Consider the following 14905-nt stretch of genomic DNA (forward strand, 5'->3'; position numbering starts at 1 on the left):
CAGCAGGAAGCTGCTGCCAGAGTTATTTGTGATGGTGTCAAGCACTACCACTGTCAGAAATGCTTCTAGTAAGTCTTAAACACTTTTAGTAAGTACTAAGCACTGTTAATAAGTACTAAGCCTTCTCAATACCTTTCCTCCCCGCAGGTGCCATGGACTAGTAAGATTCCAACTGTTTTTTTTCCCCTGAAATTAATTCCATTTGATTCCACCTTGCTGTCCCTTAGAGCTCTCCTGAGCCTCCCCACATCTTTGGGCTTTGGCTGTGCTGCTTGCAGATCATCCAGACACGTGGCATTTGTTCCCAAGGAGTCACTGCACAATTTGCACTCAAGGGTTTTACTGTTTCCACCCAGTGTGCAGAGCAATGCCACAGTGTTTTTCTTCTCCTACAAACACAGAACCTGTTGTGTTTCTGGTACAGCTTTGAATTAGGTTTTAAATCTGCCCATGAAAACTCTATTCCAGGGGTTATTTTGTTGATTTTCTTACCCTACACCAACTCACATTTCCCCCAGTTTACCACATTTTTTCTTTAAAGTGAGCATTTTTTCTTTAAAGTAAATTTAATAAGCACCCTTCTGTGAGGCTTAGCAGCTATCTGCCACATTATTACCTTTTTTTATTACCTCTGTCAAACTGTGCACCTGCTGAAATAATCTTCGGCCCGTTCATTCTCGATCCTGCTGCGTCTCTGTTGCCAAATGCTGTTTCTACATTGACCAGCAGCTCCAAAGTTCAGCTCTGATTACATTCAGGCCTTGCCTCTGGCGTTGTGACACCAAGTTTTTGTTGATTTTCTGCTTTTCCACTTTTACCTCAGCTTTTACATTTATATTAGAAAGCCTTTTATCTCCTTCTAACCTGCAGTCCACCTGGCTCAGGGGGAATTTCAGCCTTTTTTCCAGCCCAGCCCATGTCAAGTCACCACCAAGCTCTTCCCTGTCACTCTGCTCTTTCGTCCCTAAAACTCCATGTTCTACTGCTGCTTCTTCAGCTTCTTACGCTTTGAAGAACCAATCTAATATCATATATAATAATATACACATAATCCAGTATTCCCTGAGAAGGTCATTACCTTCAGATCTCATTATCCCTGAATATGTATCCAAGGGGGCTGTTTTGGTTCTGTGCCCAGCCATGAGGGGATGGGCAATGCTAATGCTCTCTTCAGCTTGACCCTGTGTATCTGCACAGGGAGTGATGCCAAGCACAGCAATCCCAGAACCATCACTGAACCAAACCTTTAATCCATGTGGGTCTCTCACTTGTTGAGGCACACAAAAACCTCCAGAGGCTTTCTGCCCACAGTAAAATAAGCACTACACAAGGAGCTGTTATGTGGTGGTGCTGCCCTTCCTGCAGACACACACATAATCCTTGTCTTTATGCCTGAACTGCTTTTTTAGTTCTTCTACTTTACTTATTAAGGGATTTTTCTCCCTTTTACATGTCTTGTACAAATAGGGACTTTTAGTCCTTTAAATGGCATTTGTTGCTGATTCACTTCACCAAAGACATCTCCAGAAGAACTCACAATTCTCTTCCAATTCATCTTTACTTTTTTTCAGCTGCAGTCTTACTGTCATCCCTGCAGCTCCTTTAATTCTATGCAAAAATCCCTTCTTTTCTGCTTTCAACCCCAAAATGCATATTCTCTGCCTCTTCATGGCTTTCAAGATATCACTTTTGATTTCTTTATTCCTTATCAGCTTCCTAATAATTAGTTTTCCTTATTTTTCCCAGTGTCACTCTACACCATCTCCCAGCTGATCTCCCTAGCTGCCCCTCTCACACCCTTAAGGTTCTATTTCCTTATCTTTTCAAACATTTTCCCCTTTCCAAGGGGTATCCCATTCCTCTATGCATTTTCAAACCAAACAACCCATTTTTTACATCAAATCTAGCAAGTGAATAAAAATGCACTTAAACACACCAAAGTTGGTTTCAATCTGGAGCAAGTGTAGGATAGAAACACCACTGGAGCCAACAGGAATTTGGAGCAGGAAAATGTTATGGACTGAGCAGCCTCCACAGGCTGCAGCTTTTCTAGAAACACCCTAATTTGAAATAGATCCCAAGTGCTAATGAGGCGGGTGCTGTCATCACTGGAGGACCAGGGGCTGGAAGTTGTGATTCTTTTTCTACACTTTTGGCATTACAGTCATTTTACCCAAAGCAGACACATGAAGTGACACCTCCACTAAGCAAAGAGCAGCTGAAGACCACCGACTCAACACTGCACGCAGGGACAGCTCTCCCAAAGCCACATATCCCCACAGGTAAGAGATCTGGCAGCGGGAATTTCCGTAACTCTGAACCAAACAGTGCTTTGGATTAAAACCAGTGAGCTGCATGCAGGGGCTGCTCCCCTCACCTGGGCAGGCAGTAACTTGCTGCCAGACCTCCTGGCTGGAATAGTTTTGCAGCCACAAAATCTCATTTTTGGCTGCCTAATGTGCACTCACCCCCCCAGCATAAGCAGCCTGGCTGGACTCTGGCCTCTGTGGTGTACGAGAGCAGTGCCATGCCTGTGAGCCTTGCTGGGAAGACAACTGAACAGGAATTTAAAGCTTTTTTGGTGATGGCTCTTGCTGGAAGAGCTCTAGAGCTGGCTCACTTGTTGCTCGGTGGAAAATCTTGTCAATTGGCTTTTCTTCGAGATGTCTCAGCTGCAGCTGAAGCTCCTGCTCAGAACATCCACCTTGTGATGCTGCAGGAGGCCTGGAGAATCAGATGCATTTGCTTGGAGAACAGATAAAACACTCAAGTCCTGTTTTGCAGAGATGAGTCAAATTCTGTGTTTATGATCCTGGTGTATGAGAACACCCTGGGTGGCACAGAGCTGTGAGCTGAGTCCATGTTCATGAATTCGTGCAGTGGTGGTGCTGAATGCCTGTTCCCTTCATGGGAGTGATTCCCTGCACTCTCACATGAGTGGGAAGTGGCCAGGACCAACAGATTATTCACTTCATGCCATCTGTAATGTCACAGAGCATTTGTACCAAGCGTTACCTCAGACCAGCTCACCCTGCATGCTGAAATGACTCATTTCCCTTCACAGGTGAGACCTGAATGCACCAGCTGCATCTACCAAGATGATCTTTGCAGCTCCTTTCCAGCTGTTCTCCAAAACGCTGTGATAAACCACTTCTAACAGGGTTCTGCTCCCCTCACTAATGCTTTGTACCCTGGGAGCTTAGTAAAACTCTGCCTTATGGTAACATCTGCCATTAATCCTTGCAGGGGGCTGCAACAGGACAGCCAAGAGCTTCAGTGCTCTCTCCCCTCACTCAGTAGCACTGACATTTCCCAACCAGCAGCATCTATTGCCTTCCCCACGCCTACTCCCCTCTTTCCCATTTGCAGCCACAGCATATCCATCCCTGCAGCTGGGCCAGCAACTTGGACAAACTCCCCTATGGAAAGGACTGAATGGAGTGGGAGCTGGTTTTATTCCTGTTGCTGTTTCAGCACAATTTAGCAGCTGGAATTGAGAAAGAGAAGCTGGTGCCACATGACAAAGCTTTCCACAGTCAGCATCCCTACAGCAGTGTTTAAAGAAGCAGGAGTTATTTCAGCAAACAGCAGATCCACAATACTTCACCAAAGGTGGCAAATGGAGCCCCATGAAAAATTGAAGGGTAGGCAGCCTGAGGTTTCCTTGGATATTGTGATTTAGTCACGCTGCTGGAAGCTGAGTTAATCAATCTCTTGCTGCTGTTCTTTGCCCATTGCTGGTTTTCCTCCAATGGCTTCTTGCAGGTTGTCTATCTGAAGAAAGGCAAGAAGGATCCTCTGGGCTGAAGCCTCCCGGTCTCCAGGCTCCACCTTACAGCTGTTGCAGGTTGCACGTGGCCTCAGGCACAGCAAACCTGGAGTTTCTGTCAGCATGTGGGGCCTTGTGCAAACCTCGGGGCTGGCACCTCATGAAAAGCCAGTGGTATGTGAAGAGCTCAGGCTCCTGCTGGTGCTGCTTGGCTTCAGATACTGCTCAGCTGGCAGCTTCCAGGCCAACACCTTCCAAAGAGGAGAAAGGCCAAGTTCCAGTTTCCAGCCTGACTGGGAGAAGCAGGAGCTTGGAGCACTTGCCAGCCCAAAAACCTCCCAATGGATTCACCCCCAGGTAGAGCCCAGCTTTCCTGGCCCAACTCCAACCATGCAGCATCTCACCCTCACATATGACCTGCAGCCAGCAGCCAGCTCTCCTACAGGTGGTTCAGTGCCTCAGGGCCAGGGCTGCTGGCTCTAAGGGCACAACAGCATTCTGGGGACGTCTCATTTTGAGCTTTCTCTCCCCAAAGTTAAATCCTCTAGATTCTGTGAAAGAAACCAAGCATACAGGCCTAGCTAGCAGCTTCTCTGCTCTGCTCAGGACACTTCTGACAAAGCAACCAAGGGTATCTACCAACAACTCATCATGAGACCAAATGCAGCAGAACAATCACAGCCACCCTCTGGCAATCAGATGCAATTGGCTTTAAATGTTTTCAGAATGCTTAGCAAGTTAATGGGACTTTTGAGAGACTCAGCTTTTACTTTCTCAGTAAAAACAATATATAGGGTTGGAACAAAAGCTCTGTGGGTCACAGCAACAACTGACCTAAGTTACTACTGGCTAAAGCCTTGTGCACACTAAAAACCACCCCTGCAGAGGAACCCCTTCTCCTGAGCCTTTCCTGCCACGTGGCCTATCACGTCCTGCACCAGGGAGAGCTGATCCCAGGCAAAAACGCCCAGCAGCTGGACTCAGTGATGCTGATGAATCCCTTCCAACCCAGTATATTCTAGATTCTATGAAAAGACACTTCCATACACCAAGATCTGCTCCTGGACCTGAGGCTTTTTTGGAGAATAAGGTAAAAGCTGAACATGTTGACACAAGCAGAGAGCATAGCATCCAGGATCAGTGGATTTCCTGACCTGATTTCCCAGAAATGGCTGATGCTGTTCTGAAAACCCTTTCCTAGAAAGAAACCAGCCTTAGGCTGGTCTGAAATGTGCTGTTTGGTGGCTTCAGGTTAGGAGACATTCTCAGTAATAAAGAGGGATGTAAGCAATGTATCTGTTCCTTGCCTGTGCTTCTGACAGTGCCCCAGCCTTGGGAAAGGAAGGGTTCCCAGCAGCAGAAATGGTTCTAATACTACTTTTCCATGCTGAGCTGCATTAGCCCCTGCCACAGGCAGGAGCCTGCAAACAAGATGTGTTTCAACAAGATCAAGACTAGGAAAAACCCCTCAGGATAACCTGCAGTATTCTTGGTGTAAACCTGCTGCCCTCCTGCTGAGGCTTTGCTGTAACGTTGGGCCAGTGACCACAGCACATCTCTCCTCTCACAAAATGAGGCTCCTGCAAATTGCATTCCATGGGAACCTGCTTTAATTAATAATTCCCTTTTCTATTTCATATACCTTACAGTTTTTTTGTATTTTAACACTCTTCACAAGAAACTGGTTCCAAAGATCTTTCATGAGTCATATCCTGAGGTGCCACAACCACCTGCAAGCCTGTTTTCCTTTCCTAGAAGGAAACTGAAAAGCAACTGGGTGCAGTAAATCCATGGCACAGAACATAAGAGGAGCAGAGGAAGGAGTCAGGAGTTCTGCTCCTTGCAGTGGCATTGTTGGGAAGCTGAAACTTCAGGTGACACAACCACAGGTGGAGACCTCAAGGCCTTGTGCATGAACTGCTCACAGCATCCAGTGTGCAGCTGAACTGATTTAACTTCAGAGAAGCCAAAACCTGCCATGCTGCAAACCCAGCTTTGGGTAATTCTGAAAAACCCCTTGTGAAAATCTCTAAGAAGTCCTTTCCTGACCTTTGCAGGACACTTCCAGGGCACGTTCTCACCCCCTGGAACGTCATTAAACGCTCTAACAAAAAGGGGAAAGATTTTCTCACCTCACCTGTACCCACCTGCTGGCAATTCCCATCCCTTCCAACCAGTGCTTTTCCAGCTCTTTGAGCCAGAAGGTTCAAGCTCCCCAGACAGATTTCCCAGCCCTGACACACTGGATTCACAGGGCTGTTCAAAGGCTCTGCAGCAAGTCTGTCCTTTCCAATCCAAGGCAATGAGAGAGAAATCAGTCCTTGCAGGGCTCTGCTGTTGCACACTCATGATCCCAGCAGGCTCTGACACTGCCCACCCTGAGAGGAATGCCATCATTTGCCCACACCAACTTGGCAATATTTACCCTTATTTACATACAAGCTGGCATCCATTTAATTCAACTATTTAACTGCTACAAACCACCATGTACAGCTCAAAAAATGCCTTTTGGAAGAAGAGGACCCACATGACCTTCTGCAGAGGTGTAACAGACACCCCTGGAGCCCTGCTGGGTGGGAGTTCTCTGGGGACAGACCTTTTGGAGACCTTGAGAGCCCATCCAAACCTCTGGGCCCACTGGCAAGGCCGTGGCAGTGGTACATGCAGATACATGAGCATACAGTAACGGTGAGAATATTTTTTCTTTTTTTTTCTTTTTTTTAACAAAACATCAGAGAAAAGTGTTTTATTGTTACTAAAAAAAAAAAAATAACCAAACAATGCTCTAGTGTTTTAGGCCATGGATTCTCTAGCTCAGATTCATGGGGTGGAACACATTAACAGGGAAAGTGTCTCATGGACCTCTCCCCTCTGGTCACAACCAGGCACCTCCTCCCTTCCCCATGGTGATCAAATCACATCCTCAGGCAAGTACAGCAATTGTTTACATGTAAAAGTAAGATTAGGAAAGTAATGTATTTGTAGCCTTTCTTCCCTTTTTTTTTTTTTTTGTTTCTTTTTGTTGTCGGGTTTTTTTGTTGTTGTTGTTTTGTTTTTTCTTTTAAGATGTGATTTAGCAGCTGGAAAGAAAAAGACAGCATCATGTGAGCAGTCAGTGCTGCAGACACCCCCAGCAAATGCTCCACAGGTTACTCACGGTCCATGGCCCACAGTTCACAAACCACATTTCAGGGCTCCCCCAGCTTTGCAGAGTCTTTGATGGCAGGTGCTTGTCACAGTGAGAGCCAGCAGGTCATCTTGGGTGGCTGCAGAGATGCGCGAGGGCCTTCCCGTCCTCAGCAGCAGCTGGGTCTGGAGCAGCAGCCTGGGTCCTGCTGGGCACGGGAGGGGCTCCCATGGCTGTAGCCGTGCCCCGGCCGTGCTGGCACTCGGGCAGCGCCACTCCTCCGCGCTGCACCCTCCTGGCGTGGGCTGTCAGATCTTGGCTCTCACAGCTGCGGCCTCCAGAGCTGCCAGGGTCACAAGTCCCCACTGATCCAAGTCACAGAGACACGGCTGCCACATGGCTGGAGAGACCCAGCTGGGCTCGGGCCCTGAGGTCACGTCCCAGCCTCGGGAACCAACTGCTCCCGCTCGGCCCCGCAGCCACTGGCTGCTCCTTGGCCAGGGGGCTTCTCGGCACAACAGCATCCCCTTTTTTCGTTTTTTTTTTTTTTTTTTTCAACAATTGCTCTCACCCTTCATTTTTGGTAGTCACACATACAGACACACACTATATGTACACAATATGGGCCCGAGGACCTACGGCATGCCAAGGAAGCCAGCACCGCTCAGGATGGTGCACACATTCAGCAGCTGTCAAAGGAGAAGTCGTTTTACTTTCTTTTAAACTTGCAATGTTTGTCTTTATTTTGTTCTTTATAATTTGAAAGTGAAAAGAAATAGTATTGAGTCAATTTCTTTCTTTTTTTTTTTTTTTTTTTTTTTTTTTAAATATTTGTTCTATGTATTTACAAGCCTTAAAGTTGCTCTAAAGGTTCTCAAAGTATCACTAGTACTTTTTTCCCCAGGGTAGCACGGTTTTCAATGAGTTATTTTCGGAGCACTCTGGTCCGCAGCGGTTTTCTCAAATGCATTTTTCTTCCGATCCAAGGTTATGTATGGTTTGATTACTATTTTCTTTTTAAATTTCTGAAGCAAGCTGAGAGGCAGGCAGAAAAATCTGATGACAATAAAAAAAAAAATTGATCTTGCCCTCATCTAGCTCACCCCAACCCCCTTCAAAGTTTTGTTGATTTATCATGCTTTGAAACAAAACTGAGGTGCGTATGAAGGGGAGGGAAATTTATTTCTTTGCTTTTGTTCTATTATACAATTTGTTTACAGAAACTGCAAATTTAAAAATTACACTGGCATTTGCAGTCCTTAAAATAATAAATTAGAAGTTTTCAACTTGTTTTTGCTAAACAGATTTGTTTTGCTGTGTGTTTTCCTAAGTACGAGTCCTTGTTTAAAAAGAAAAGAAAAAGATTAAAACAGAAAATATTTTCTATAAATAATACATGTATTTTGGTTTAGTGCTCCCGCCCTCAGGTTTGAAGTTTACTTTTGTGGGTTTGTTTCCAAGTACCTTTTTGCCTCCATGATCACCTCGGTGTTTATTGGGTTTTACCTCTCCCACTCGTGCGTGTGTGGGGCAAGGGGGGTCTGCGAGAGAGAATTGGCCTTGCTGCACTGTGATTGGCGAAGACGTGAAACTTTTTAAAAAAATACTTAAATTGTTTCTTTTTTGTTTGTTTGTTTTAAATCTGTATTTTAAGTTTTAATTATCCTCTGACTCCTCTTCGGCCTCCCGTAGCCACGTGAAGAACGCCGTGACAGATTTTAGCGCTACTCCTTTCCCGTTCTGCTCCGCTGGGTCCTTGCTGCTTTCCCACTTGTAGAAGGCATCCTCCGAAATGACCTCCTCGTCATACAGGCAATCAAAAAACATCCGCAACAAATCTGCAGTAATGGAATAAAGCAGGAACATCTGTCAGCCCTGCTGCAGATAAGGGGATTAATGCGACCTCTTGGCACGGGAGATGGAGAGACAAGGAAAACACAGGGCTCTTGCTCAGTTTTTGCTTCTGGCTGCTCACACTCAGGTGAGGGGGAAACCCAACCCCTCTGACACGGTCAGAGGAGAGGGAAAGCTGGGAAATATGTTATCTAGAGACTGGCTTGCAAGCAGGACCCCAGCAGCCCATCTCCTCTGCACCACACGTCTGGATAACCTCCAACCCAGATTTTTGTGGCTCATCAGGAGAGATAATGCCCAACTAATGTCATAAAGGGCACTAAGGATGATCATGTTGGATGTTTTGAGGCATTCCTGGATTTTGTGCTGCAGATTCCCTGGGAATCCCTGCTTCTTTGGCTACTCCCCTGCCTCTTGTCCCGCAAGGGTTTTCTGCAGTATCTCTGGGACAAAACTCAGCAGCTGACCAACTCATCTTATTCCCTCCAAGCCCACAGACATCTGTGGAGTAGCAATGCAATAACAACACCCATGGTCTCACATGCCCAGGTACTGCAAACTCAACAGATTATTTTTTACTCCTCTTGTTTTGCTCTCTTTTTATCAACAGAGGCTTGTCCTTCGTTCTGTGTGGCTGCTCACAAGAGCAACCAAAAGAAGAGCTGGCCTCTGGCCAAGCATTTGGGAGCTTGAGCTGCTCTAAAAATTTGGGATCTGGACAAGCTGAACCCACCCACACAAGCTTCTCTCATCTGCTACCTACAAAGGTAAGAAAAAATACATCCTCTTCCTGTCTCCCACACAACCCCCCTGCCCTTATGCAGGCTCAAATCCCCAGCACAGAGGCAACACTTACTAGGAGGTTGATCAAGTTTTACTATTGATGCTTGTAGTGCATAAAGTGCTTGTAGTTCCTTCTCTGTGTCTGAGTCCAGGTACTTGAGTAAGATGGGCACTCTCTGTTTGATAACAGCAGTGTCCACTCGGAAGCTGGAAGAGTCCGCTGAGGGGAAGATGAGAAAGCAGGGTCAGCTACCACATGGCAACAGGGACAGGTCTTTGACTGCCTTTACTGATGCAAACAGCAATCACAAACACAGTTTAGAGAGAAAAGGAGGATGAGAAACAACAGGAAGTATTCTTGGTTAATGGCTGTTTCTGGAAGTCTTGGTCCTTACAGGTCCCCACGTTCACTGCCTGCAGTGACCCCAGCTCTAACACAAGCAGAAGAAGCAGCACATCCTTACTTTGCAGTGCAAATGGTGTCTCCAGAGGCAACTGCATTAAAAAGGTTTTTAGAAAATTCTTTTTTTTTCTAAAAATACCAGGGCAGAAACAGAATCATAAGTTAGTGAATATATAAAAATACGCATTGGAAGTCCATCAGCCACAACGATGAATTATTTAGCAGATCATGCAACCCAATTAAGCGATATTTTGAAAACAAAAGAAAAAAAACTCAGTTAGAGGCAAGGCCAAAATTTAAACCAGAGGATGATTTTCCTTACACAACAGGGAACCCTCAAGCGTTGGAAATGAAGTCCTGTGTTGTGTCTCTGTTAACACTAGGTGGCATGAGCAAGGCTCTGCTCCAGAGAGGAAGGAGCTGGCCTGTCCCTCCCCTCCCTCACACAGTGGAATCCAGCCCATTCTCTCCCCCAAATCACAGCTCAGAGCAGAACTAGACCCTTTGCAAGCACCACTTTTTGCTGTGCCAGATGCCAACAGTAAAGTTAAAGAAAACCAAGTGAACTGAGCAGATGTTTCTGCCTGCAGTGCTTTACTCAACCCCCACTGAGGGCTTGAGGCTCACATGTCTGGCTTGGGAGCCCTTCCTTCCCTGTGTTTCCAGCTGTACACTCAGGCAATCCACAGAAACCATCTTTCCAAAACTGGAACTTTGGATATAAAACTCTCTTCCAAGCCTGAGCCCCAGACTGGCTTCTTCCTGCTGCCCACGCTGGCTGCCCACGCATCTTTGCTGACACAGGAGTGGAAATGTTAATTGCCTGAAGGGTGATCTCAGTCATTTCCACCTTCATTAAGAAACTCAACGAACAACTGGCATTACCCAGAGCTGTCTGAGACCCCTGCTCACACAAGGTCACTGGGACACATCAGGGTCACCTCAGGAACACCACACCCAGCAAAGTGCCCGGCTGTCATGTGGGGAAGGGACACCCTGCTCTTGGGCACAATCCCAAATAATGGAAAAGCCTTAGTGTGTGACAAAACACAGCCTTGGCCAGGGAAATGTGATATAAACCTCAAAAATACCAAATAATTCTTTGCGGGTTTGGTTTGTGTGGTGTTTACACTGCAAGTTACTCACCTATAATAGCTGCTTTACAAACTGCTGTCATTAAAGCTCTAAGGAATGTAGGTGAACTCATCTGGCTTTCATCTAGATTAGCCTGGAATCAAGGGGAAATGGACCAGTTAAAAACACTGCAGGACGGCAAACCTCCAGTGCTGAGCCTGGCAGCAAGTCCAGGCTCAGCTGCGGCTGCGGCACAAACCCAGCTCACCCCTGCAACACTCAGCTTCCCCACTCACTCCTTGGAACTCCCCCAGGGACACAGCAGGCAACACCAGCTCCCCTGGGATCCACGTGCCATTGAGCACCTCCCACAAGGAGCTGTTTGTCTGCAGAACCAAACCAACCACGCTGGGCTCCTGCGACGCCCTTGCAGAGTCTCAAAGAGTTTTGGGCTTTTCCAACAAACTTTACAGCGTGCTCCTTGGGTGGAGATTGTTTGCTTTGTAAAAGAAATTCAGGGAATGGCTGTGGAAACTGTCCAAGGCTCCAAAGAGCCTGTGGGTGATCCCAGATTTTCAGTGCTGCTTTCATTCCACTCTCAACTCCTCTAACAGCAGTGGAAAAATGACATTTCTAACACGTTGCTCTGCCACAGAAATATCTGAACTGAAGCTGACCAAGATTTAGTAGAAGCACAGATGTAAATGCATAGGTTGGGTATAATCTCAGACACTAAACATCTGAGTTAAAGCAGGCAGCCAGAGACTGAGAGCAAAGACCAGGGGGTTGATAGACCTTTTCCTCTTTTTTCCTTTATTTTTATTTTCTCTTCCAGTGCCTGGCCCAGTGCAGTGGCAAAAGGTGTTTTTTGTGACTGCCCAGGATGTTTTTACAGTGGGAAATTTGGAGAGGTCATGTTGGGAAAAAATAGTGAGAAGCTTCTCTTCCATATTTTATGAAGAAATGATGTAGCAGTGTACATCTAAAATATACTAAGTGGCAGAAGCAGGATATTCAGTGTCAGAAAGTCTACAGTATTTAAAAGGTTACACAGTTAATATGGCTAAAAGCCTTCCTTCCTGAAACTGACTCTTAAATACTGATTATATTTTAAATTTTAATTCTTTGGAAGTGTTGATTGCACAGACCAAATCCTCGCAGTGTCCCATACCCTGAGATATTTACAAAAGCAGTTAAACAGTCTGCAGGGAGGGTGAAAATCTCTTTGTACCTCTACCCAATCAAAGATTTGTTCATCATTCGCCTTGTCCTCAACAATGAGTTTTTCCAGCTGCTTGTTCAGCTCTTCTGCAGACAGTTCTTTCTCTGAAAGTGCTTCTGAGGAACTGGAACAGTCAGACTCCGTGAACTCCAACTTCTGCAACACCACATGTGATGATGAGAATTAGTGAAATGTACTTTCCTAGGCTGAATTACACCAGATTGAAGCAGGAAACTACATTTAATTCTGCTTCCTGGCATCTCTCAGCTGCTCAGTTATCGTTACAATATCAACTTTCCCTGTTCCAAAGGTTAGGAAGCATTTTACACATGGGAACTCCATTATCCAGCAAAGACAAGGAGGCACCTCAGGCAGGTCCAGCTCTGCATAGCAGAGCACAAAATCAAGTGTGTGTTGCCTGGCTGGAGCTATAGGGGCTGGAATGCAACGACCAGAGCTGGCCCTGGCTCAAAGGAATTGCAGCCAATGCCCCAGTTCCTTGAAAACTGTGACAGAAGAGCTGCAGTCCCCTCAGCAAGGCCCAGTCCATGGTAATAATTTCATTTCCTGCAGCACTTCCAAAGTGCCAGAACAGGGCAGTGGATCACTCGAAGCTCCTAAGGGAGACAGTGACTTCCTGAGGAGCAGCAAGAGGTGAGGCCTCCATCCATCCTGGCTCCCTCCAGGATCACAATCCAAGGCGGGATGAGTGAATAACTGCTACCATGAATTGTGGCCCTTCTGCAGATTGTCTGTCCTTGCTCTAAAACTCATTATTGAATGTTTTTTTCCCAGCTGGAGAAACAGATCTCCTAGAGGAAGCCAGGTGACTGAAGATGTGTGTCTGGGATCGGTAGGGACAGGCTTGTCCTCCCTGTGCTTCACAAGGTGGTGCTGAAACCATCTACCCCACCTTGGAGACACTCCACCCCATATTCCAACTGCACATAAGAACAGGATGGAAGAGGATGAACAAACAGGATGATCAAACAAATGATCTGAACTCACCTGTTCCATGAGAAAGGTATGTACATCCTCCCCTTCGGGCAAGTAGTCCTTCCAACTGAGGCCAGACTCCCTCCATAAGGCTCCCACTTTCTTATGGCTCTGAAACACAAGCAGTTTGTCCCTTTAAAGAGCTGAGGGACGCCCTGGGAACTCACAGGGGCCGGAATGGTGCAGCTGTGTCAGGAGGAATAAAGGACAGTTCAGCCACCCAACAAACACCCAGCAATGAGTGAGAACATCTGGAGATCCCGTGCAAGAGAAACCACATGTGCAGCCCCCTGGGAATGCACATCTGTCAGGTGGGCAACGCCTCGTGACGGGCACTGGGCAAGGCAGGAGTGACACGGGGGGGTCGCAGCGAGCTCCGAGGTCACCCGGGAGCAGTGACACGTGGAACAGGGCACCTTCCACGCCTGACTCAGACCCTTCTCCTGACTTACTCCATCACACACTCCCTTGCCTCGACAGTAAGGCTCTGACAAACTGCTCCTTTGAGAAAACTCATTTACATGGCTGTTTTCTGTGCAGAGACCAAGCCTCAAACTCAGGCACAAAATCCCAAATCCTCTCTTCAGTTCCTAGAGTTTAAGCAAACCTTGAGAGCAGTGCCCTTGAGCACAGACAGTTCAGCCTTTTTCAGCCTCTAATGTCACACTGACCTTTGAGCCTCCTGCCTCAGAGAGCACAGTTCTGACACACACAGTTCTGACAAGAATAAAAATGCTGAGCACAACCAGCTCATTTCACCCAAATGCTTTGCCAAAGTTTCACCTTACAGCACCTGCTCACAGGAAATCACTGAGTAGCTTAAGCCAAGCTGAGAAATGCTGCCTGATTTTAAGTTTACAAAGCGGATTACAATTTTCAGTTTACAATACAAGTTAAGAGCCAACATAGTTCCTACTCTGATCCACCAAGATCTGGGTTAGATGGCTGATGTTACACTGAAATACCCGAGTCCAAGTCTTGGCCTGGACAAGATCTGATCAGAAAGCTGTGGCAGAAACAGAGACCCAAGGCTGTGCTTCCACACCCAGAGCACAGCAGGTTTTCTTTCACAGAATAGTTTTAAAAAAAAAAGGAAGTTGACTGTCCAAACAAGCACAAGACTAAAATAAATAAATAAAAAGTCACTCTTTGCACTGTTGGACTGAAATGCTCCTGGAACATTCAACCTTACTTGAATGCATGCTTGAAAAAAAAAAAAAAAAAAAAAAAAAAAAAAGAAAAAAAAAGGCAAGTGAGGGATTTTACAGGGTTGGAAATAGACACTATCCAAAGTGCAGGATTCAGCTGAATCAAAAAAAAAAAAGACAAAAATGGAGATGAGTTATAGGGAAACCACCAAACTGGTTGGACACGCAGCTGTGAGGTGTGAAAGAGAGCTCTCGGAGTCACGGGGTGAGGAGGTGTCACTACCCCAGTGCTGGGTGAACCTCAAGAGTCGGCAGCTTTAGTTTGGATAAGCACACAGCAGTCTGAGGCCATCGGCAGCTTATCCGAACCCTGAGAACCTCTCCGGTCTGCAAGAACAGTTCTCTCGCAAGATTCCCGGCACTTGCTGCTTCTGGTCAGCCCAGAAATCCCTTGAGCATGTCCCTCTTGCAGTATTTCAGCACTCTTAGCTTCTGGGAGAAGCCAGGTGCAAAGGTACCTGCAAAAGGG

The 14905-nt window shown here is 46.4% G+C and overlaps 1 protein-coding gene across 15 annotated transcripts in view; it reads right to left on the bottom strand.

The window, feature by feature from the left end:
* Positions 1 to 7686: 7686 nt before the first annotated feature.
* Positions 7687 to 14905, bottom strand: part of EIF4G3 (eukaryotic translation initiation factor 4 gamma 3) — a 141263-nt gene continuing 134044 nt past the window's right edge. For 11 of the 15 annotated variants that reach the window (XM_050982700.1, XM_050982699.1, XM_050982704.1 and 8 more), the window contains 5 exons: positions 13241 to 13339; positions 12242 to 12388; positions 11083 to 11164; positions 9607 to 9753; positions 7687 to 8734 (listed from right to left, as the gene is read on the bottom strand). In XM_050982700.1, coding sequence (XP_050838657.1) covers positions 8553 to 8734; positions 9607 to 9753; positions 11083 to 11164; positions 12242 to 12388; positions 13241 to 13339 — 657 coding nt within the window. In that variant the 3' untranslated portion in view covers positions 7687 to 8552. Of the gene's footprint in view, positions 8735 to 9606; positions 9754 to 11082; positions 11165 to 12241; positions 12389 to 13240; positions 14895 to 14905 lie in introns of those variants that run through there. The other 4 variants (XR_007779305.1, XR_007779304.1, XR_007779303.1 and 1 more) reach the window with 4 other exon arrangements.

The sequence above is a fragment of the Serinus canaria genome, chromosome 21 (genome assembly GCF_022539315.1).
Source record: "Serinus canaria isolate serCan28SL12 chromosome 21, serCan2020, whole genome shotgun sequence".
Classification (NCBI taxonomy): Eukaryota; Metazoa; Chordata; class Aves; order Passeriformes; family Fringillidae; genus Serinus; species Serinus canaria.